Genomic DNA, 25,357 nt, shown 5'->3' on the forward strand with positions numbered 1-25,357 from the left:
TTGATATTGCTCAAGTTTCACAAAAATTCCAATTTTTATTTTCTGGAAAGTTTTGTCCTGGTGTACATTTGATAAATAAATGTATGTCTTTACTGTTTCGGAATTTTGTGTAATTTTTAGATATACCCTACCTCAAGGAAATCCTTAAGCATATAGCAATCCTTAAGCAATGTAGTAAAAAAAAAAAAAACTATGTCTTACCATGTTTAGTTTTTCAAAATTTGAAAGATCTGTTAAGATTAAGTATTTTTAAGCCATTTATTTTGCAAATATGTTTTTGCTTTTAGTTTTATTTATTTGTAAAGAATATTTTGCACAACGCTTTTCCCCTCTTTCTCTTTACTCCCTATAATCATTGTCCATAAAGAATCATTAATGGAGTACTGTTTGATAAAATTAGAAGTCATAAAAAAACTTCTGTTAATAATCTATTTCCCGATCAGAGTTGAGTTTGTTTGCACAACAATCAAAACTAGCTCTAATATGCCGAACGAGGAAAGTTGTATGTAATCCAGGCTAGTTTATCAAACAGTACTTAAGACTGATTCTGAAAAAACTTAATCTCTGGGAACTACATACATCCTTGAAGTAACCTAATGACTAAATTTTTTTTAAATTTATTATATTTTTTACTTACGATCGAAATTATATAAGCTGATTATTTAAAATGCTGACCCTAAAGTTACAAAACCAATAAAAGTTTTCACTTTTTTTTTTATAAACCTAACATTTTCTTGCTAATTTATTTATCTCGAAGAATGCAAGCAATAAATTAGTTAAACGAATGATTTCTGAAAAGATAACAATACTGGAATGTTCTTAAAATGTATTTTTATTATGTCCTTATAGAGTTAAGACAGTAAAAAAATTACTTTAAAATACAACAAACACATGTAACAAACTATTAGGTAATAATTTGAATTCAATTGAAAGATGAATAAACAAAAATCAAAAGAAACAACATTATAATACTTGCTCAGAAATTGCAAATTTGTTTGACATTTCTCGGAAAATTTTCACTTTTAAATTATTATTTTTAAACAGTACTCCAAAAAATCAAAATGTATGTATAATTGTATAGAATATTTTTTTGTTATCTTTTAACTTCTTATACTAAACTCAATATGTATATTCTTAATAATTCAAGTACAATGATAATTTTCTGATTTTAAGTAAAATTTTGACTAGTTTTGAAAGGTAAACTTTCCAGCATTCCAATCTAATGTTGATTTTCAATTTTTAATCCATGATTAAAGTATTATGGTTCATTTGTTTCTAATATCAAGAACAAGCTATATAAATTCTCAAATTCCTGGAAAGTTAACTGTCCACAAGCTCATAATTCATAAAACTATGTATTTTGATGAGATATATAAACACGTGCAAGTTTATTATATTGCGTACTTGCAATACATTAAGTTCACATCATCGCTATAAATTATTTTAATATATGGCGCAATATATTCGTTTAAAGTTGCAAAAACATTTTAATTTACTTTTATTTTTTTTAAATTCTCACAATTCCATCCATTTGAGATTTCATCTACCACTTAAAAAATTTCTAAACTAATTAGCATCCTGATGAATTAAAAACTTATGTAAAGCACAGTTCTTACATTCATTAGCCATAATGGTACTACTACCCACTCAATCAATTGAGCTAATGAAAGAAGAAATTATCTAAAGACCTGCCAAGACTTTTAAATAAATCCCCTGTCTTCATAAGATTTTGAGTTTGTTTTAGTGAATTAGATGTCCTGGTAACATTTAGCAAATTTTCAAATATATCATTAGTTTGTGCTTGAAAATATGAAAGTAACTTTGGTGCATTACGAATATTGTTAATAGCACTTTTAGAAATTGCATCATCATTGCTTATTGCATAACTTGAGAATTTATTCAATTCTTTCAACCTTTCTAGGGCACTTGAAGCAGTTTTATTTAACAGGTCAAAACTTTTGATTTGGCTCTGGAAAAAAAAATGAGACTATCAAACTCATGTTTAAAAAAAAAATTATTATGCAAAATTAAGAATTAAATGGTAATTGAGTATCAAATTATTTCGCACCATGCTATCGAGGAATCTTGTCATAAGTTTTAATTTACTTCTACACATCTTAGTTTATTTCATCAATAAATTAGTTATTATTCGAGTCTAAGTTTCAAAACCCCCTTGATTTATTTTCAGAAATCTTACTCGAGAGATAGAATACATTTAAATTTGGATAAATGTTTCAAATAGTAATTTGTTTGGTAAATAGTAGTACGAAAAACAGAAGTACCTAATAAGATAAATGTATTCAATAAAAAAAAAATTTTTTTCATGGATAAGCAGTATTTTTTCAAAATTTCAATATTTTCATTCAATAAAAAAATTATTACTGGCATTTACAATTACTTTGATTTTACAAAACATTTTTTAATAAATTTTTTATAAAATTTAATAAACTAGGATGGATATAAAACGAAATGTTCATAAAGTTGCTTTGGAAATCAAGTTTTTATCTATTTTAAAATAAAAGTTTTCCCGAATAGAAATGAAAAATTGGTGTAATATACAATGAGTAAAAAAAAAAACAAGAAAAAAAAATATATCAACCTGTGTAGCTTACTTTCGAATGATCGAATTTTGACTCGCTCAATGCCAATCTTAGTGATTTGAAGTGTTAACTTTAAACTTGCCAATTAATTAATACTAAGTGCTCAGTTATAAAATCTACACAAAAACCTACTAAATCAAAATAAATATGCCTTTTATTTAACACATCTTGATTTTTGACCATCAAAATATGGAAGGAAACCTCAAGAAGGAAAATACGATGTCCTTAATGATGGCTCTGATAGTTAAAAAATATGCATAAGCCTATCGAGATATAATTTACATAAATATACATCTAGATATGAACTGAAACTCTTATTTAATCAGTTGATATGAGATATTAAGAGGGTCAAACGTTTGACTGCTCTTTGAATTTAACTATTGAGACCATATTTTCTCGATCGCGGCTACCTCCACTCATATTTTATGGGTCCAGAATCCATATTCCTTTGAACCAAAAGTATTTTAAATAAAAAAAAGTTCAACTTAGTGTCTAATTTCGTTACTTACATTATCGTCTGCGCTTATTAATTAGAATATTTAAAGTTAGGGCCTCGAACGATTAAGATTTAGTTTTAGTACAATCCGAGTTACATACATAAATCAAAATTTATTCATAGTGTTCGTCCTTTTTTTCTTTCTTTCTTTTTTGCGCACTGTTCATGTAAAACTCAATACATCAGCAAAAGTGTAAAAACATTTTTATCGTACATTTTTTTCTTAGGAAGTTTAGATATTAAGTTAAAGTAAAAATAAAATCAGTCATGACATTTGTAGTTCTAATCTATCTGATACTTTTTCCGCAAAATTGAGAATATGAAAGGGTTTTACTTGGAAGTTGTAATAAAGTTATACGCTGTCTTAAACTGCAATATTAACCCCAAATATTACTTCATTTTCTATGTATCGGCAGGACATTATTGGATGTGAAAGGCTGCTTTCACTAAAATATATTTTTATCAAACTTGCTCTCAAAACTTGCAATCTATTGTTATAATAGATTAACTCATATGGTGGGTTTTCTAACTACTACTAATTTGTCACTTTTATGATTAGGTGATTTAAGATATAAATTTTAATTCAATATACAACAACTTTGTGATTTATTGTTTAAAAATTTATATATATATATAAAAATTTTGCACCCAATTAAAAAATTCGTTTATCCAATGATACTTCCCTGCACAAAATACATTTTTGCAAATATTTATTATTTTATTTAATAACGCAAAAAATTTTTGAATTGTAAGGTATACAATTTTTTAAATCATTTTAAAGTATCTAATTTTATATGGCAAAATACAAAATTTGAGCGCAATGGTTTCTGAGAAATCGAATGTTAAAACAGTCTTATTTTTAAAATTTGATTTCTCATGAACTATTTAACCGGTTTTGCTCGAATTTTGTATTTTGCCATGTAAAATTCGATACTTTGAAATGATGTCAAAAATTCTGCACCTTACAATTCAAAATATTCTTAAATAAGAGAAATATTCGCTAAAATTTATTTTTTTGCTTAGAATTAATTTTTAGACAAACGAATTTTATAACTGGGGGCAGTTTTTCTTTTTTTATTTGCTTAACAAGTTCTCGTGATATGGCGAAAAACGCAATAAGTAAAATTTACATTAAGGGGGTCAAAACTTTGGACCGGTCTCCTGACCAACGTGAATTTCCAATTATTAGGTCAAAAATTATGCGGGGTGGTCGATTTTGTTTTTCGCGCACTGTACACAGACCGGCCCCTTTACTTTTCAGTACCCATCGATCGCTAGCACCTATAGATCTGAAGTTGGGAGGCTTTAGGTCATTCCAGAGATGGAACCTCAGTCTTTACAATGACAATTCAGTACCTTAACCAATAACCACTGTGCTCATCTCCAAATAGAATATAGCAAAAATAGTTTTTTGAAAAAAAACTTTTCATGTGCGTATGTATTTGTTAATAATTATTTCATACTTAAGAAATTAAAGTTTAATGTATCTGACAACTCTAAACTGTTTTCGCCAAATTATATAACCAGCAGTTTTCATTTAAGCTTGAAATAAATATTTAATCCTAAAATATCAAAAGACGAAAAGAAAAATGTACTGATACCTACCCTGAATAAGCAAAACACCCTGAATAACTTCTGATCTAATGATCGGATTTTCACATACCAGAACTTAATGGTTCGAGGGTGTGACCTCACACATGCTAATTAATCAGTGCAGACGATATTTTAAGATACCAAAACATATCCAAAAACATACCTTCTCTGAATAAACATACTTTATTTCGACGAACTATGATTCCTGACTCCCAAAATATAATGGGTAGCTGCGATCTGGGAAATATGATCCCAATAGTTTGGTCAGGAGAGCGAAAAGTTTGGACCCCTTAACGTTATTTTTACTTTTTTCGTATTTCGCCATATCTCAAAAACTTTTTAAGCAAATTTTTGATTCTCAATTATTAAATTCATTTGTCCAAATATAACTCCATGCAAAAAAAGAATTTTTAATAATTATTTATGATTTTATTTAATAATAGCTGAAACAATTTTTAAAGTACACAGAAGTTTACATCATTCTAAATAATGTAATTTTTATATGGTGAGCACAAAATTCGAACGAAATCGGTCGAATAGTTCCCGAGAAATCGAATTTTATAAAAGTCAGATATTTAAAATTGGATTTTTCTGGTAAACTGATTTTGATCAAAGTTTGTATTTTGCAATATAAAATTGCATTCTTTGAAACAATGTAAAAATTTGTACACCTTACAGTTTAAAACTTTTTCGATCCTTAGTAAATTTTTTTTTCCAATGCCCACCTGGAGAATGACCTAGGTCATACAGGCATCTGAAGGGCAGATTTGTTAACAACTCTTTCAGGGCACCATATTAGGTGGGCCAACGTTGCTCCCACAATAAGGACAGATAGTACAGAGAAAGAAAGTACATCCATGCCTTGCCCAGGATTCGAGCCCAGAACCTTTCTGATGCAAGGCCAGTACACAAGCCGGTCGGCTACTTAGTAAATTAAATACTAAAAAATATATAATCCTTTAAAATTATTTTTTGCTTAGAATTATCTTCTAATAAATATATTTTATAATTGTGTGCAAAACACTTTTTAATTCGCTTAAAAAGTTCGAGATATGGTGAAATACGCTAAAAGTAAAATTAACGTTAAAGATCCTAATTTTCGACCGATCTCCGGTCCAAACTATTGGGACCGTACTTCTTAAATTGCGACTGCTCCCCATATTTTGGGATTCAGGAATTATAACTTGTTGGAAGAAAAAAAAAACTAAAATTATTCAGAGAAAGTACATTTTTGTGTCTGATTTTGTAACTTAAAATATCGTCAGCACTAACTAATTAGCATATTTGAGGTCACCATCTCGAATTATGGAGTCCTAGTACGTTAAAATCTATCACTAAATCAAATATTATTCAGGTATCTTTTTTTTTTTTCTTTTTTTTTTTTTCTTTTTTTTTTTTTTTTTTTTGCTCATTGTGCATGTATAAACAGAATAACGATATAAAAAGAATATATTAAAAACGTTTCATGTGGAAAAAGATAAATTCATTAAAAAAACGAGAAGAAATAAGAAGAAAAAAAAGCCTAAGCGTAAAATTTTTGAATTTCTGGGCTTACTCAGAAAAAAAAAAATTTGATTTGAATATTTTAAGTTGAATTTTGAAGTATAACTTTAAAGTGGTTAAAATAAAAGTTACCATATTATATTTAGTGAAGATACTTCTTGAACTCATCTTTGTAATTTAAAGATATATAATAGGAATATCAAACCTCACATAGGAATATCATTAAAAGAAGGGTAATAGGAATATCAAACCCAACTTTTTCTAAAAAACCAAGCATTGAACAATCAAACATTTTACTTATTTTTTTTATTTTAAAATTGTAGACTTATTATTTTTTTTTTTTTTGTCATTATATTATTAAGTTCCCCATTTAACTCTATTTTTATTTCGTATCACCATGACGGGAGAGCATTTTATAATTTTAAATTTAAAAGAAATCCTTTCGCAGTGTTGTTATTTTGTTTTTAATTTAATATTTAGTGTTTTCAAAAATGATAATTTTAAAAATGACATTCTTGCCGAGTTTTGTATACAATCTGAAAGAAGATGCTTAAGTTTTCTATCACTTGTTGAACACTCTTAATTCGTTCGAACTAAACACTGTATAATTTGAAAATTTTAAATTTAAACATTCGCTTGATTTTATCTTACTCAAATGCTATTTACTTGTATACTTTAAAATTTAAAATATTTACCTTTAAAGCTACGCTCTCGTTCATTGTATTAAGAGCTCTTTGTAAAATTATATTTCCAAATACTGCTTTCAGTTGCAGTAGTTGGGCTTGAAAATGAACGTAACCTCTGAGTGTTATTTGAAGGTTTTGCAAAGACGAACATTCTGCTTCCATTCCTTTCATATTACGAATGCTTGGCAAGTTCGGAATATTTCGCATTTCTGAAATAAATTTTATAAAATTTGTTACTGACTAGAGACAGATAAACGTATTTCCAACGTTATGATTTTACTATATCGTGTAGCGAGTCTTTGAAGTAGAGCATTGTTATTAAATCAGCAGAATTAATGTGGAGCAGCGAAGCGGTGAGTTCATAAGGGAGAACCAATTCTCTGACCATTTATAACTATATATATTATTTCATAACTTATTTTATACTTAGACAGTGCTGTGCACTGTCAGTAACAGCAAGTTGTGAAACTTGCATCAGTCTACAAAAGTTTTACAGCATTGTTCAATATAGCAACGTGGTAAATTTTATATCTGCTGCTGGCAGCAAGTTTTGCTGTAAAACACATATGGTTTTTTTATAGCTTATATAAAACTATATTGTTAAACTTTTAGAGTTATATACATAAAAAGAAGTAATCAAATTAATTGATATAAGCATTAATAATGTCATGTCTATAATTGTGTAAAGAAAGACACAAGTGAAGTAAATATAAAGTTATTAGCAAATATAATTTATTAATATTTACACATATCAATAGTGATATAATCCGAAAATCTAATTGCATACAATTGTTTATAATAGATTGCTGAATAATTTAATCAGAAAAATTTAGAAAAAATGAAATTATTTTTCTAATAGATATGAACAAGTTATTTTTATCTAAGGTAAATTCCATTTATCTGATAATAACACTATAAAGCGGTAATAATTTATCATTACTTACTAGCCCAGCATGTTTAACTAGCGATTAAAAAATTAAATGGGTAATTAATTAAAAAAAATTTATACAATCAAAATGTTCAGCTGAATCTAAATGCTATTGTTTTTATTTGACTTCATAAACTAATATATTGCTGATTATAAGTATTTTTTCACAGTTATCAAGCAAATCACAAAAATGTTCTCTGATAAAAATGTTTACAAACCTGTTTAAAATGTTTGTAAATTTTAAGAATAGATTTTTTAAAACAAAACATTTTATTTTTTGATTTAAATGAAGTTGGGACTTTAACCTGTCTTAATACACAAGGTGTTCCGTGAGGACCATCCTTAAAAAATATTTTTAAAAATCCTTATCAGAAAGCAACGGAAAAAATTATGCATATAATGGGTCCTAAAATAAGAACAAGGAGAACGCAAAGTCTAACTGATCACAACAGAGCAAAGCGAAACTGAAAACATCAAGCATGTTTAATTACCGGATGAAACAGTGAGTAATTAAAATGCGGTTACAAGAAGCATACAAAAGCTGCATCAGGCAATCAAACATGTTTTATTTCTTATGAATTCACTTTTAAAATCGGTTACAATAGTAACTCGAAATAAAGATAATTATATTGGAAAAGCAATGGATGCTACTTTGATAACCGAAGAATAAAATTGCATTTTCTGGGTAGTAGGAATATCAAACTCCACTTTTTCCAAAAGACCAAGTATTGAGCAATACTTATTATTTTCTTTTAAAATGCCAGACAATTTTGTTTTTCGTTATTAAAATTATTAATAAGTTCCCCATTTAACACTATTTTTATTTCGTATCACCATAACGGGAGAGCATTTAATAATTTAAAATTGGAATATATATATTATATATATATAACGCCGTTGCCGAGTGGAAGGATTAAAACAGGTCTTAGGCAGGGAAGGACGGTGCAAAATTTATTAATTATAAGACAGAGCAGTCATGAAAGTGTACACGAAAAGTTGCGCTCCTCGGGTATATGTTAGGGAAAATCTTGCAAAGTAAAATCCGTAAATGTCTCTATTTAGGGAAAAGAGGGAAATCTTAGAAATTACTATTGGTTTATGAAATAGGTCGAGTGATTCCCACGAAGATTAAAGGGAAAAGTGTCCTGCTTTTAATTAAATGCATACTTGTACCAAAAATAGATTTAAGGACAGGATGTGGCTTTTAAAAGTGTGAGAAAGTATTTCGATTAGAATAATTAATTAGGATAACAAAAAGATTAATAGAAGCTTTTTATGCTATATATACATATTCCAAAACTAAACAACTCACAATAATACCAGTAAATTGGGGTCTACTTTATCAAAATTTTAGTGTGAAATTTTTCTGCTCCTTTACAAAGTGGAGCCTTTGTACTTTCCACATATAAAAGAACTACATATTGAAAATGAGATATGTTTATATAGTTTAACTAACGAGACAGCATAAAAAATAAGCTTATATTTTTGAAGCAAGTAACGATGACAAATATCGTTGAATATCGAAGATGATAGGATATATATATCTAATACCTTATACGTAATATGAAAGACAAATTATTAAGAACAGAGTTCAAGCTCGAAACTTTGCAATTAGAATATGGCGAAGATCTATATTTAAGAAAGAAATCTAAAAATAAAATCTAAGAACAAGTTATAACACAAAATTAATAAAAATAAGCGTATATAATAGAAATATAAAATACTTTCAAATCTTATTCCTCACATTAACACATATTATTGTAATTAAAATAGAGAAAACGTTTTTTTATTTAATCACATTTTTTTCCAAATAAATTTAATCATTTTGAAAGTTTAAAGTTTTATTTAACTCATCGTAAATATAAATACTGAATTTAACACAATATTTAAAAAAATATTGATGAAAATAAAAACTCACTTTATAATCTGTACAATTTTCTTGCACAATTGATAAATTTATTCTTTCGCATGTTCTTCTTATTGCACTATTCAAATAACAGATGTTCTTTTTTAAGTTTTCCAGATTTGTAATTTAATATTTTGCTTCAAAACCACAGAATTCCTTTAACTTCAAAAGATTGCAATAGATTTTCAACTCGCACCACAACCATAATATCAGAGTTAATTAATATTATGTAAAAAAATCGAACTAAGCATATCGAATGCTTTAAGAAACAAAGGAAAATGGCGGCAAACTATTTCATTCGACAGATTGGTTATCTGACGCACGTGACTAAAAACAATGTACATTTCAAAGCAAAAAATGCTTTCTTTACCGTTACACCAGTGCTGTAAAAAATACAGCAACTTTTTTACAGTGCAAGGATTTTATCTTAAAGGAAGAAAAAAAAAATAACAGGGGAAGTTAGGAGAAAATCGAAAAACCCATATTTGTCTAAAATAGAATTATTCTTTGAAAATACATCGGGGACAATTATTTCAGAAAAGAAATTTTTAAACAAATATGCTATGATTAGAATTTAAATAAACTTTTTTAAGTGAGAACATCACTGAATTGTATTTTTTCGCTATACAGAGTTGGTATGCGTATTTGTAAACCTTTTAAATAATATCAAATGTTTCGAATTTTATATGCCTTCCGACTTCTTAATTTTATTTTCAGTTTATGATTAAATAAATGATAAACATTTTATATATTTTTATTTCTGCATATGAAAAAAGCTAACTTGAGCTATAAACTTACCCTTATATTACCCAAATAAATATGAATACAATAGGAAAACTTAGATCATTTACATTCTGCAACTTCACACCTAAGCAAGTTTTTTTTACTCCCTTTTGGTTTAAATAAAGAAAAGAAAATCCGCAAAAACTCAGCATAGTGAGTTTGATCAATGTAATTGGATTGAGTTAAATTTAAAGCATGAAGTTCAAGACATTAAATAGTTTTTCAAACAAAAGCTGAAGCACATACAAAAGGGAAAAGGATAGATCATAGAAGGACTTATTTTATGTAGTATTACTGGTAATCATTCAAATTTGTTGGTCGCATTCACTTAGAATTATAATTATTTTGTAATCACGATTAAAATACTAATCGTAGATTATGATAACATTTAATCTTTGTTGCAAGATAGATTACTATTTTATCATTATCACTAGTTAGTTACAGCTGTAATCTATCTTTGTTTCTGACATTCAAAAAAGTGAAGAAATGATATCTTTTAAAAAAAATTATCGAAATCGTGTCTTGTCTTATATTTTTATGATGAAATACAATTTTAATGTTTATCTAATGTTATTAATAATTTTTAACAGACTAGCTTCTTGTAACTGTTGAAGGTTTGTTAAGAAAGCTTTGTTGCTAAAAACATTAAAAGTTGCTAAAAAAATTTAAAGATATAAAACATTCTCTTACTTCGAGCATTTGAACCTAGTAGAGGATTTTCAAGCATAATTTTTGTTGTTGTGTTAACCCAAGCACTTTTCAGTTTGAACAATACTGTCATCCACTTAGCAATATTTTGAAGACGTAAACATGAATTTCGATAAGTTGCTAAAGTTCCATTTTCGGTGGACTTTTGAGTCTTGCTCTTTGTCTTATTCGCTGGGCAAATGCACAGAATGGCTGCTATAATAAGCATAGAGTATAGGTTTGATGATGACATTTCCCTGAAAAAAAATAATGCTAATTGAACTTTAAGCTATATTTTTATTAGTCATTAAATGAAAGTTTTTTTTAGCTCTGAGTACATTCTCTCATACTAAAAATTTTTTTTAAAGCATTCAATCTAATCAATGAGACATTCAAAAAATGATAGACAATAAAGAATTTTTAAAAAAAATGAAAGAAAAACTGAAGATATAAATATGGTTCGCTTCTAATATCTTCGGAAGAACGGCGTGTTTTATTTTCACCAAATTTTAAAATTTGATGCAAAGTATGTCAACAGAGGGCGCTGATGACTGAAACAGATATACAATCAAGTTTCTTGTTGCCTGCCTGACTGACCATTTTAGCAAAAATATTTGCATGAGCTTGTGTTAATTTTGTCCTTAGACAGTACTATGCTCTTGTTGAAAATGGTTACTACTTTGGAAAATTGTTTTTATAGTTCTTTCCAAAATGTTTACAAAGAGCCACGATGGCTCAGGGGATAGAGCTGTCGCCTTCCAATGAATTGAACCGGGTTTGAATCACAGCGATGACTGGTCGATACGAATTCCGCATCCAGCTTGCACAGACCACAGTGCTGACGTGAAATATCCTCAGCGGTAGAAGGATCATGACTCAAAGTCCCCTTGCCGTCTGGCTTACCATTGGATGTTCTCGCGGTTTTCCTCTCCATGTAACGCAAACGTGGGTTAATTCCATCAAAAAGTCCTCCAAGAAGGCAAATTCTCCCAATACTTGATCCAGGAGTTCCCCTGTCTTCTGGATTGGGCACAAAATTACAAGGCTACATAGTTGAACATTAGCAGTCTTAAACCCAAAACTGGGTCGTCTGTTCAACAAAGGTCATAAAATAAATAAGATGTTAACAAACTTTACAGTTAATTTTGAAACTTTGAATAAAAAAACTTATCTCGTTTTCTAAGCAGAACGCGGAAAACCGTATGTCTCTTTTTTAATTTTTTTTTTTGACAAAATCGATCGAAAATTTTCAAGAAATCAAATTTTTAAATATACGCTTTTTTTAAATTTTAAAGTTCAGAACCATTCAGCCGATTTCGTACTTTGTCATTTAGGATTTCACATTTATTATAAAAATTTTAATAAACATGAAATTCAAACATGTTTTCGATTATTATTAAACAAAATAAATAGTTAAAAATTATTTTGTACGTAAAATTAACTTTTTATTAATACATTTTATAATTGAGTGCAAAAAGCTCTAGTTTCACTGGATTTCTCATGATATAGCGAAACGGGCAAAACTTGAAATAAATTATTAAGAGCTCTAGACTTTCGTGTACTCTTCTATACCAAAACTACTGGAATCAACTTTCTTATACAACCTCAAAATATAGGGATACGCAAAGTCACCAATATAAAACTTTAATTCATAATTTCAGATTCGATATTTTCGCTAAAAAGTATAAAAGAAGCACATACTTTCATCGAAAGTACATTTTTCATGTAGTACAGTATGATAAGTACATTGATATATTTTCATTAATATGCTTTCATTAATGCACATTTTCATTAATATTCCTAACTATGCATGTTTTTCTCTCTGGCCTGTATTTTGTAGACTGAAATGTCTGGTGGGACACGTAATCATTTTGAGATTTTTTCAATTCTTGTAAATTCCGAGTCTACAGAAAAGTTTGCCATTCTGGCAAATGTTAGTCTTTAAAAAAATTTCTAAGGAAAAAATTCAGATTTTTACACTCCAAGGTGTTAGACCAATTCACTAAATATATTTAATTTGCTATTAACTGCATCTGATTCTTTGCCAATCTCATATCTATCGCACATTATCGCGATTTCAATAGAAATCTGCTTTTTGAAACCTTAATATGAGAAAAATCATTTGATTCGAAATTAAGCTCTTGAGAAAAACAATCTAAATACATCGACAACGATTAAACAACAGCGTAAAAGTTGAATATTTTTGCTCATTCAAACGGGAGATTTTACCGTTACCTTAGATGATGAATAACTAATAAAATTGACCGATATCTGATTAATAGATATTCTCAAATATTCATTCCATGCATGAAACCATGGAACAGCAAGACGATGCGTGCTAAACTTCTTATCTTTCTCACGAAGATATGATTTCCTTCTCGTTTATTTCCCATGTTTCAAATGAACAGTTAATAATATATCCTGGATTGAAGAGATGTAAGGAATTTATGATGACTTTAGGGGACATTTAATACATCCTATAAAAGCGACGATTAAGGAGTGATAAATTAGCATAATAATGATTCTTCAAAAATAGGTTTATCATTGGAATGAACTACTTTGTTGACAATGGTCTTAGAAGAATCAGATGGGATTCTATTCCTATTTGGCTAATGACGAATCTTTATCATAAAATCTTATGAATATCAAACTTTTATAAGTCCCTTCATCTCCCAAGCGAATTAAATTGTCGAAGGGGAAGAGACGGGGTACGAAAGTTCTAAGTACTTATTTAAACCTCATCATTTAATTTTCACGAAATAAACTAATGATGGACATTACTCTATTTGGCAGCATCTTTTGACACTTGCAAAAATACAAAATTATACCAATAGAATTCAGCAATCCACCCTTTTTGATAGGTAGTTAAATAGCAAACAGTTGCTTATTCAGATTTTTGATAAGTATGTTTGTTCTTATGTAATTAATGTTTAAAAAATTTTTTAGCATCGTCCAAAGTAGTTTTTATCAGTTTAAAACTTAATAAATCTAGATTTTAAAAAATCTAAAAACTTAGAAACGTGTAGTTTCATATTACTTACTGTTTTGTTTTGAGGGAATTTTAAGTTTTGAGGGAAAATTAATAGATGTTCTATAAGCGCTATTTCACCTAATCTATTAAAACTACCCCTTTATTTTCTCCTATTTTTGAAAGGTATTGCTCTGTCTACTGATACTGTACAATCAAAAGTTTGTTAAGTACAAAAAATATCAAGAAAACACAAATTAAAAATTTTACCTAAAATCCAGGATGGAGAGGATAGAGGTCTTTTAAGTAACAAAGATTATATTCTAAATACAACTAACGATGCATAGATGAGAAAGAGTGCTGCTATTTTGATACAATATCGCGCTATTAAAATTTAATTTAAATGAATTTGAAAAAAAAATCATAAATAAAATGGAATTAAAATATTGCGCATTGAAAATTTATTCAATAGTCTGCATTATTTAAAACTAAAGTAACTGTAATTCAAACTTCAAATATAAAAGAAAAGATTCCCCCTAATCCAAATAGTTTAGAATTTACTGCTCAAATTTACAAGAGAGTTTTAAAATATGGTGAGAAACGTTTATATATATATATATATATATATATAGAGAGAGAGAGAGAGAGAGAGAAAAACTTGGGAAAAGTTCTCATGAGAAAGGACAATTATTAAAACATTTTCACAAATATGCTCCGCAAAATCAGTATTTTTGACATATATGATTGTCCTTTTCGAATTTAGGTTGTAAACTGTTTCAAATACAGGAATTGAACCTTAACTAGTATAGAGATAAGTTTGTTCAAGTTTTTATGTAATTACGGACACTAAAAACTAGTCTTACAAATTTGCACCCCAAAAATCAATTTTTTAGGAGGAATGTTACTTTTTCCCTTTCTTTATTTTTTTTACAAGTACCAATCTTGAAAATGGTGTTATATAGCTGTAATTTTTTTAATATAATATAATGTCCGATTATGAAAATAGAACTCTTTCTAAGCTTTACTTTACAAGGAACATTTTAAAAAAATATCTAACAGATTTGCACCACGAAGACTACATTTTAATGTCTTTCGTTCATTTTTTTTTTTTTTTTTTGTTGAAACTGTCACTCTTTAGTATGGCGCCTTACACCGCGCAGACGAGGGCAAATTAGTCAAAAAATGATGAAAAAATTTTTGAGTTGCATGGAGAAAAGCCTGGCAGACTACTAATAATAAAATGAATTTGCTTTAGAATGTCAAGTTATAATAGTGTTTGCCGGGGCTAAACTTGTAACATTATAAGAGAATAACAAAAAAAAAGAGAAAAAACAAAAAATTAATTTCGGAATTGTGTACCTCTAAATAATCAATCTGTAAAATTGTGACATATACTTAGCTTTCAAACTTTAACTTAAAAATCAGAAGTAGAATTTTGAGGAATTATCTAGAGAAGAACGTGGCTTAACTTTTAACATCACAAGGCAACTTGTACATGCATAACTAGTCCACAATTTAATTTCTAGCAAAAACACTTAAAAAAAAACTCATTTTAAAGAATAATCCTAGCCTTAAGTAATTTTTCTATGCATGAATAAAATATTTAAAATGTACTCCCATGGACTACATCTTTTAAATTACAACGTGGCATTAACCTTTTCTGTTACTTAATTTGGGCAAAAAAAGTAAAGAAAATAAATTATTTTTAAACCAGAAACTTTTCCTATTCCCACGACCTGTAAGAGTTTAGAGGAACAGCTTTCGCTCTTTTTACGATTGCTTCAGGTTAAAATAACAAATGGACTTATTTTTAAAAAAAAGTTCTAATAGCTCAAACTTAAACTTTTATATTGGAAACTGTTGCTTCATGTCACTTTACTTGTTTTCTCATCTACTAATGTGCATTTAAAGATGTCAGGTTCAACAATAAGCTAAGGTTGAATAGACTCGGTAATCACTAGAAAAATGAAAGATTTGTCAAGTTTAAGCACGTAATCGTAATATTTGAACAGTGAACACAATGTACAAGTGCACTGAATTACGCACCACTGAATTAAGCGCGCTTTTGTGTGAGTAATTTTGTAATTTTTACAATGCATACGTGAATTAAATTCTTGCAAAAGTCAGAGTTTCCGATAAGTTTATACCTTTCTACTAAATTTAAAAAATAAGTTCAGTTTTTATTTTACTTACAGCAACATATCTTATAAACTAAATCCAAAACATTATACTGATATAAAATATTCTTTAAATATTTTTGTTATTTTTCTGAAAATATGTCTTAGATACATTTTCTGCAAACTAATATATGTGTTAGAAAACTATCCATTTATTACTAATTCATTTATTAGTTCTACAAACTAATATATGCGTTATATTAGAAAATATATGCGTTAAAAATAAATTTTATTATGTATACATATTAGAAAACCCTTTTCCATTTTGAAAAAATAACTTTATGATTTATGAAAATTATTAGTAGTTTTAGTAATTCAATGGTACGGAAGCAAGCTTTTGAACAAGTGTTCAGTTGCTTTGAGAGCTTTCTAACTTAAAAAAAATGAATTTTAAAAATCACTAAAAAATGCAAATGAAGATCTTATAAAAAATTATTTGTAGTGAAATATTTCGCAGGGAAAAAAGAATAAGTGTAGGTTCACACATTTATAAACATCCTAGTAAGGAGAAATAAAATTTATTAATAGCTTTGACTCTTTGTTGGTAATGGCCCTGATAACATCCAACTATTTTTGATTTAAATAACTTAATTTAAGAAAGCTTTTGTGTACATTTTTCAAGGTACTTCAAACTAAATAATTTTAAATTACGATCAAAACACTGCAAATTTCAATTAGCTTTAAAGTAAGCAAAAAATAATAACTTCAAAAAAGTTTTTCTCCCATTAAAATAGTTTTGTGCTGGTATTATAAGGCTAATGAGTAAATGAACTATGTGCTTAGTTAACAAATATGCTCTAAAAACATTGGCACATTCATTCAGATGCCATTTTATAAATAAATAAATTATATTGTTATTAATTTGTTTTTGCAATAGTTCTTAAATGATACCAGATGAAAAATAAAAATGTGAGGATAAATTACTTTTAATGTGTTGGTACACTTTCAAAATACTTCAATGTTTAATTTAAATTACCCATCATATTCCTAACGTCTTTTGTCCATCCCTTTATGCTTTTCTGACCCCATGTTTTGTTGCAAAATGTGTTTGCTTCATTAAATTTTGTACCTTTGTACATGAGAAACCTAAATGAAGTAAACCGAGCAAGAATCAAATAATATTGAAAGATGTGCGGTAAAGAAAATAAATCCGAAAGTTTATAGTTTAAAGCTTAATAAAACTTCTTTTAAAATTACATAGCAAAATTCAGCTGGTCTTTCTGTTTCCAAAATTATGCACCATAATAGACACTGAGGACCAGGATCACTACCAGTAATTTTTTTAATAGCTTTCTCTTTTCTTCATATAGATTTTTTTCCTCAAAGTAACTAAAATGGCAGAGTTATGTCATTAATTATTCTAAGAAACATACAAAGCTAAAACTAAACCAAACTTTCTTAACTTGAACTGACGCGACGTCATGTTGAGTTACTTCATACTTTTAGTAAGCTAAAGGAACAATAAAATTAACAAGCTAGTTGTGTAATTAAATTAAAGCATTCCTACAACATCCCGTTGTGGGCCTGGGAGTCATGGAGGTTAAGGCTCTACAATTTGCAAAGAAAAAAAGCACGATTGTGGCAATGTGATCAGCAATGTCCTAAGACCGCTTTTACTTCCCACAAAATCTGGTACCCATAGCTCGAAAGATGAGTGGGCTCCAAACCGCCACTTGAGATTGAACCCCAGTCCAACATAATGGCAGCTCAGTGTCTTAACCACTGAGCCATTGTGGCTCAGTTGTGCATTAGTATAGTATACATTTATTAAGGCTATGTCTGTGCTTTTCATGGTCGGAATCGCATATGCATTCAAGTCGAGTGCCATTCAGACTATAAGTAACCATTTGACGCAAAACTTTTACTATAGGTACATATTTTTCTTTATTTAGTATTAAGGTCAAAATAATTTTAAAATATTATATTTAGCATTTTTAAAATTTATGGTTAAGGAATACAGCATGAAACACTGGTATCTTTTTCTACGTTAAAAGGTAAACTTTTCCAAATGCGGCTCACTTCCAAGCAATATTTTTTTTCAAATATGCACTTATTTAGATCAGTTGTTTAGATCTAAGAGAAACATTTATTAACTAACATTTATTACTTTACAAAATCAAATATTGATAAATTTTTGAATATGAAGAAAATAATAATTTCTAACTACATTCTTTGGATTTTATATTTTAGACTAAATATAATCCCGATAGCATAACAGATTTTTTAGTAGCTATTAGACAGTTTTTTATAATTAAAAAATACCAAAATATTATATATATATATATATATATATATATATATATATATATATATATATATATATATATATATATATATATATATATATATATATATATATATATATATATATATACCATCGTGCCAATGGATTAAAAACAAAGAAAGTATCTTACAAAACTAATGGAATCAAGAACACTTCATTGTTACTGTAAATTAATTAATATTATTCAAATTATTTTGAAATGAAAATTACTAAAAATAGAATGAACCACGAAAAAAACGATATGTAAACTAAAATGTATGTTAGCAGTCTACAAAAACCAATATGTACCCTAATTAATCACTTTTCCTCATAGAAAATGCACTAAATAGCAAATTGTTTTCCTATAATTAGGTAATCAGAATGCCATTACCAGGAATTTGAGCTCGTAGGAACAAATGTTTTTCAATATTTTTAGCTATAAAGGCAACCAACAAGAAAGAAGTAATTAATATTTCTGTAAACAATAATAAAATAAGGTTAGATTCCAAAATCGCATTCCTTACGAAACTATCTAATGTGACAACGGAATTGCACTGGAAGAGAAACTTATGTACTCTAAAGAGGTTAAAGGTATATAACCTGCGAGTTTCTCTCATTTAGCGAAGTCTGTGAATAGAGCGTGTTACTCTCGCTCTTCGAGAGGGTTGATAATTTCAGAATCTTGAACTTGGAGTGAAATCTGGGTTAAATAGTATTAATTGGAACATCGCATACCTGGCTAGGCAAAAAGAAGCAGTTATGGACAATTTAGCTTTTAGCAACAAAATTCTGCAATATACAATGTTTTAATATAAAGGGAAGTATGGGTAGAACATGATGAATTACAAAGCCAAAAAAAGAGGTTAAAGTATTTAATTAAGGAAGATAGTCTATTTTCCCATTTTAGATCAATTTCTCTTTTTAACTAGTAAAGCAAAAGAAGTTTTATAAAAAATAATTTAGTTTAATTATTTTTGTTTTATTTTCTTGTTTGAAAATATTGCGTGCTATTATTATAATCTAAATTTGTCTGGTATGAGAAAAAGAATAGTTGCTCAAATTAATTAGAGCAATTAACTTACTTTTTCTCTTATATTTCATTTTGTAATATGAAGTAATCAATATATATGTCAGAAATGTTGTACAAAACTGTTAATATCAAAAATGCATTTTATAATTTCATTTTATATGCTAGAACTAAATGTCATCAAATCATCTGAAAAATTACTTGAAATTTTGTGTGATATGTTTTTTTTTAAAGTTTTATTTGAAAAAATTAAATTTCTAACATTTTGGCTTGTTATGCAAAATTGTAAAAAACTATCCAAACCTTAAAAACTGTAGGAAACAGCCCTCTCAAAGTTAAAAAATAAAAGGAATTATTATATTTATTAAAATATTTGTTGAATGCATGTTGAAATAATAAAACCTTACTGAAACTACAAAACTAAACGTGAAAATAAAAGGACACAATTATCAACAAAGAACTTAATGCTATTAAAAATTTAGAGAAAATGAAAGCTGCCAATTATAAAATTGCCAATTGCCGCTGTTCCAATTACTAAATTTAAAAGAACAAAATACTCAAAAGCTTGATACATTTTAGAAAAAAAATGAGTTCTCAAGAGTAATTTGTGTCGAAAAATGTAACCTGTGAGAGTATAATGTTGTTAAAAAACAGTTTTTAAAAAGGCAGACTAGATACTGTTGCACTGATCAAACGTAAATGACAATGTAAACTTAAAGTATTCTGGTCAAAGGGTGCTGTTAACTAAGTCTGACTTAAAAATAAAAAATATCACTTGGCTACATCACAGAGGTGACACCCATGTTTACCTGAAGAAAGGTTAATGAATAAATGAAAAAAGGTTAAAATATTCCTAAGAGATTAGTTAATTTGTGTTAGCGACTAACAATCAACAAATTCAGTTATTTTTATTAGTATTCTTATGAATTTTGAACCGATTTTCCCCGAGTTTATAATTTAACACTTGATACACAGGCTTTTTTTATCTTTCTAACTTCATTGCATTATATTTTGATTTAAAAAAATCTATATTCCTTAAAAAGCTTTAGAAGTCAATTCTAAACTCAAATACTATAATGTTTACCAAACTTTTAAAATACAACTTTAATGACGTTTTTGTACGTAATAAAAACCCTCTAGAGAATATGAAAACAGACAAGATTGTGAAAAAGAAAATAAATTTCAATAATCAAAATCATTTACTAATTGAAGATAGAAATGTCCTACTTAGTTGAAAATACCGAAAATTACCATATCAAACTGTTTTCAACTCTTATTTCTGAAAATCCGTCATTTCTTTTTAAATATTTTGATACGGAATCTCTTTAATCGAATTCATTAGTCTTTTTCTTTAATCGCAGTTGATATGTGACCCGACTACCTATTTTTAAAAGAATTACTTTGGAACGACTTTGGAAAGAATTAAACAATATATTTACTGCCATTTTCCCAGATTTGTTTAATCTTTCATTTAGACAGTTATTTACACCATTCAAGGAACTACTTACTAAGCCGATTATTATCGGTCTACAAATTTAACGAATAGAAACATCCGTCAGTTTTTCCAGAAAGATGCAGAACTAAAAAGATTTAGCGGTAGTAGTTAAGAAAAATAATAGTTTGCTATTGTATTACTCTCAATGTGCAGCCAATAATCTATTTGAACCAAAAACTTTTCCTATTAAAAACTTATATTTAAATTAGTCAGTTTTCCGAAAAAGAAAATTATGAAACAGTATTTTATTTTTATTTCGTATAAAATAAACGCAAAAGTAATTAGTCTCAACTACCATCTCCATACATAAGTACTTCTAAAATAGGAAGAAAAAATTTATAGTCATTCAGAAGTTTGTTTCATAGTGTCACATATTTTTTTTTTCATGAGCACTTACAATCTTAAAAATATATTTATATCGAAATTAAAAGAGAATAAACTGAAAAGTTTGAATTAGGACACTATTATTTTTCCCTAAGGTGACAGTTCTGCATAAAATTTTCCTTAATATTGTTTCTAGTACTACTCCTGTACTTTTACCGATAGTTTGCGATAGATAGACTGATAGTTTACTGATAGACATTTCCGGAATTATTACTAATAAACTCATGAAACTTCTATTTTGTCTTAATCATGTACGCTTTTAAAAACCAATCTGCTGAACAATTTAGAAATATCATTCTTTCCCCTATTTATAATGCCACGTTTTTCTTCAATTGAAAGTGTACAAAAGTACTTTTTATGGTATTAAATAGAATGTACTTTATTTGGAATTCAGTGTGTAAGATTTTTTTTACAGTTATAAGATTTACATGGTATTTTTGGATACCATTAGAAACCATTTTGCTTAAATTTTGTTTCAAAATAATCTTAAATAAAAGTTTCCGAGGATAAAATTAAATCCTCATATATTATTATTTTTGAAACGCATTTCAACTAGATTCCTTCTCAGAAATTTTGTAAGAAAGACAAAAAAAATCTTATCCTAATATTTAAATTATTAGTGTCTAATTTTTTGAACATCCATGATTGTTTTAAGACAGTTTTCATAATTTTAAATATTTTATTTTTATCAAATTTAGATTTTTTTTTCTGCAGGAAAGTAATGTGCCATTTTTACAAAAACCGACTCATTAAAAATTATATAAATGTATTTCTGGAACCTTATGCATATATTCCTGAAAAATTTGTTCTCTCCTCTTAACTTAAGAATTACTGTTGTTTCAAAAACGCTGTACAATATCCAAAAAAGAAGAACTAACATAAGCTATATGGAACAAAGCTAGAGGTCATTTGGTTTTCATCAGTTTTAAAAAAAAGTCTTTCAAAGCTCACTAGTTGTTCAAGTCTGGTGAGTCTTGAGAATAGACACCTATAGGCGCTCCGAACGCCAACTTTCTCCAATATTATAATTTTATATAATTTTTAAAGCAAATTAAATTTTAATATTTTTGTCAAGTTTATCAAGTTGAGATTATTCATTTAATGAACCAAAGCATCTTTATTTCTCCGCAACTAGAACGGCCCCAAACTCCTTAAGGGGACATTACACCTTAAACATAAAAATTCCGAAAAAAATATATTTGTCTACTATTCAAAACAAAATCTATGTTTGCTATTTGGTATTCAAATTTAGTTTAAAAAACAGTTTTTCCAGATATAACAATAGGCAATATTGCGTTAGTTTAAATAAATATTTTTTCTGTTAAATTCCGTGTCGTATTTTTTTTCAACTGTACTGTTTATTTAGTTTGATAACTACTTAAGCTTTATATAATAATTGTTGCTATTTTTAAGCAGTATTTTGATGAAATACTAACTATAAAATTTTTTGTTGTGATTTGAGTAGTACATCAAAATGTATAATTTTGCAATAAAAATGCTTACAAAAATTTTTTTATTGTATCAAACACTCTAAAAAAATACTGATGCTTGAATCTGTATTCGTATTATGCGTTTAAAAAGAAAACGAAGATTTTATGTTGACATTTGGGACTCAAATAATTTTCGCACTTTCTTCTTTTTACATACGTTTACATAATTGTATAGTACCTATTTATCAATATAAATTCCTCTAAGTTGTCATAGCTTTCAAAATTAAGCTAAACAATTTAGAAAATGTCCCCCAAAAAATTTTATAAGCTAAGCATAGAAATATCCCTTTAAAACGTTCCGCACCTCTTTCATAAAAAAAGACAGAAATAGCAATATTTAGAAACAGTTTAGAAAAAAACTTTCGGGATTGAAATATCTCTGGTACCAAATCTATCATGGTAAACAAAAATGCTGTCTTTCAGTAATTTTAATGCATAAGAAGAAGTATTTCCAAATAAAACAATAGTAAATAAAATACAAAAGAGCTGTTCATAGTTCTTAAAGTTAATTATACCTCGATGACAATAATCGAAAGGTCCATCTTTCATTGCCGTGTTGGGTAGTTCTAAATATACGAAGTGAGATAAAAGATTTCGAAGAAAGGCAATCGGAAAAGAAGTCTCAGTTATAATCACTGGTTATGGATTTTATATTGGGTTAATTATGTATCTTTTTTCTTTCGGTTCATCAAATACAAAATAGGGAGTGCTCGTTCGTCTTCCCAATGCAGTGTTAGAAGCCCTAACCCATTTGAAGTCGCACGTTCTAAAGACAGCTCCTATCTTAAAATTCGGTCATCGAGTCAAATGGATGACCCTTTGCGGATACCTTTGGGGCAATGTCCGTGAACAGCGTCGTCTTCAACTTGAAACTAAAAACATTTTCCCGTTGTTCGTGTGTCCATTCACAAAATAAGGAATCACGATCAGCCACGAGAAGAGAAGAAAAAATAAAGAAGAATGTGTTGAGAAATACCACCCCTTGAAAGTGATTTGAGATATTATGTAAGAGATGGTTTTTAATTCCATATTTAATTAGATATTTGCTTACGGCGTTGTACGGTATTGTATGGTATACTAGTACGATATTTGTCCAATAATAGCGTTAAAAGCACATCGATGCATCCTATATGTGAATACTTACATTTGATTTCCTTTACATAAATTAGTTAAATATTCCTTATTTCACAATTCATTTAAAAAAGTAAATAATTACTTTTTACAATAAACTACTATTTTGATAGATTTTTGCTTAATGTATTCCCATAGTTTCTGTAATGTGGCATAGTATCTAAAAAATTTCATTTTTCTTAATTTTATTTTCTTGATTTAATTAGTATATAATTAATTTAAGTTAATTATATATTAAAAGCAACAATATAAGTTAAAATTATATATAAAAAGCAAATATTTTCATTAATATTTGCTTACTTAATATCTTCATTTCAATTTGCTTCATTAATATTTGCTTGTTGTTGCACTTAAGTAAGCAAATGGAAAATACCACTCACCCAAACTCAACATTGCTTTCATTTTTTTCGGTATAACGGCATAATACCAAGAACAATCTTATAAACAGTATACTCATGTTAATGTGACAACCTATCAAAAGCCAGAATTACCACCGATTCGCAGAAGAACCTCTGCGAGGCGGGCAGGTAGACAGCAGATTGGAATTTTGAAGGTTTTCACTGTAATGTTGAGTCATGCCGACTCTAGTGCTGTGGCCAGCTGCACTAGGTTGCGAGGTTAATGAACCATGGCATGAACATCCCGATCGAGTTGGTACCACAGATTCTTGATTAGGTTTAAGTCCGGGAAGTTTTGTGGCTCAGGAAGTATAGTAATCTTATCCAGGTGCTCTTCGAACCAGGTGCATTTCAACAAGTTTTGCATTTCGTAAGAGATTTATAAACTTATTTTATCCTAAGGAATTATATTAAAGTATTTTAATAGTTTATTTTTTATTATTTCATAAGAGTCGAAAAAGTTTGAATTATAAGGTACGCAAACGTTCACGCCATTTTATCTTCCTTATTACACCACTCTGCAAGATCTAATGACAAAATGCAGAATTTAAACGAAATTGGTTGAGCGATTCTTGAGAAATTAATTTAAAAAAAAAAAAGTAATTTTTGAAATTTTATAACTCAATCTATTCCGACGATTTTGCTCAGATTCTGCATTTTATCATTTAAAACAAATTACTACCATGTATAAATTTATCCATCTTACTATTCAATTTTCTTTGAACTCTTTATTAAATAAAATAAAAAATTACTGTGAATTATTTTTTTATATTGAATTATCTTTGGAGAAAGGAATTTTACAATTGTGCGTAAAATTTTTCGATTTGCTGGAAACGTTCAAG

General features: G+C 28.0%; 1 protein-coding gene across 3 annotated transcripts in view; it reads right to left on the minus strand.

The window, feature by feature from the left end:
- Window positions 1-814: 814 nt before the first annotated feature.
- LOC107445928 (uncharacterized) overlaps window positions 815-25,357 on the minus strand; it is a 275,554-nt gene continuing 251,011 nt past the window's right edge. For all 3 annotated transcript variants that reach the window (XM_071187392.2, XM_071187393.2, XM_016060433.4), the window contains exons 2-4: window positions 11,186-11,439; window positions 6,888-7,087; window positions 815-1,969 (exon numbers count right to left, since the gene is read on the minus strand). In XM_071187392.2, the coding sequence (XP_071043493.2) occupies window positions 1,661-1,969; window positions 6,888-7,087; window positions 11,186-11,439 (763 nt within the window). In that variant the 3' untranslated portion in view covers window positions 815-1,660. The remainder of the gene's footprint in view (window positions 1,970-6,887; window positions 7,088-11,185; window positions 11,440-25,357) is intronic.

This window comes from Parasteatoda tepidariorum, chromosome 11, assembly GCF_982258835.1.
Source record: "Parasteatoda tepidariorum strain Cologne lab strain chromosome 11, Ptep-v5.0, whole genome shotgun sequence".
Taxonomy (NCBI): Eukaryota; Metazoa; Arthropoda; class Arachnida; order Araneae; family Theridiidae; genus Parasteatoda; species Parasteatoda tepidariorum.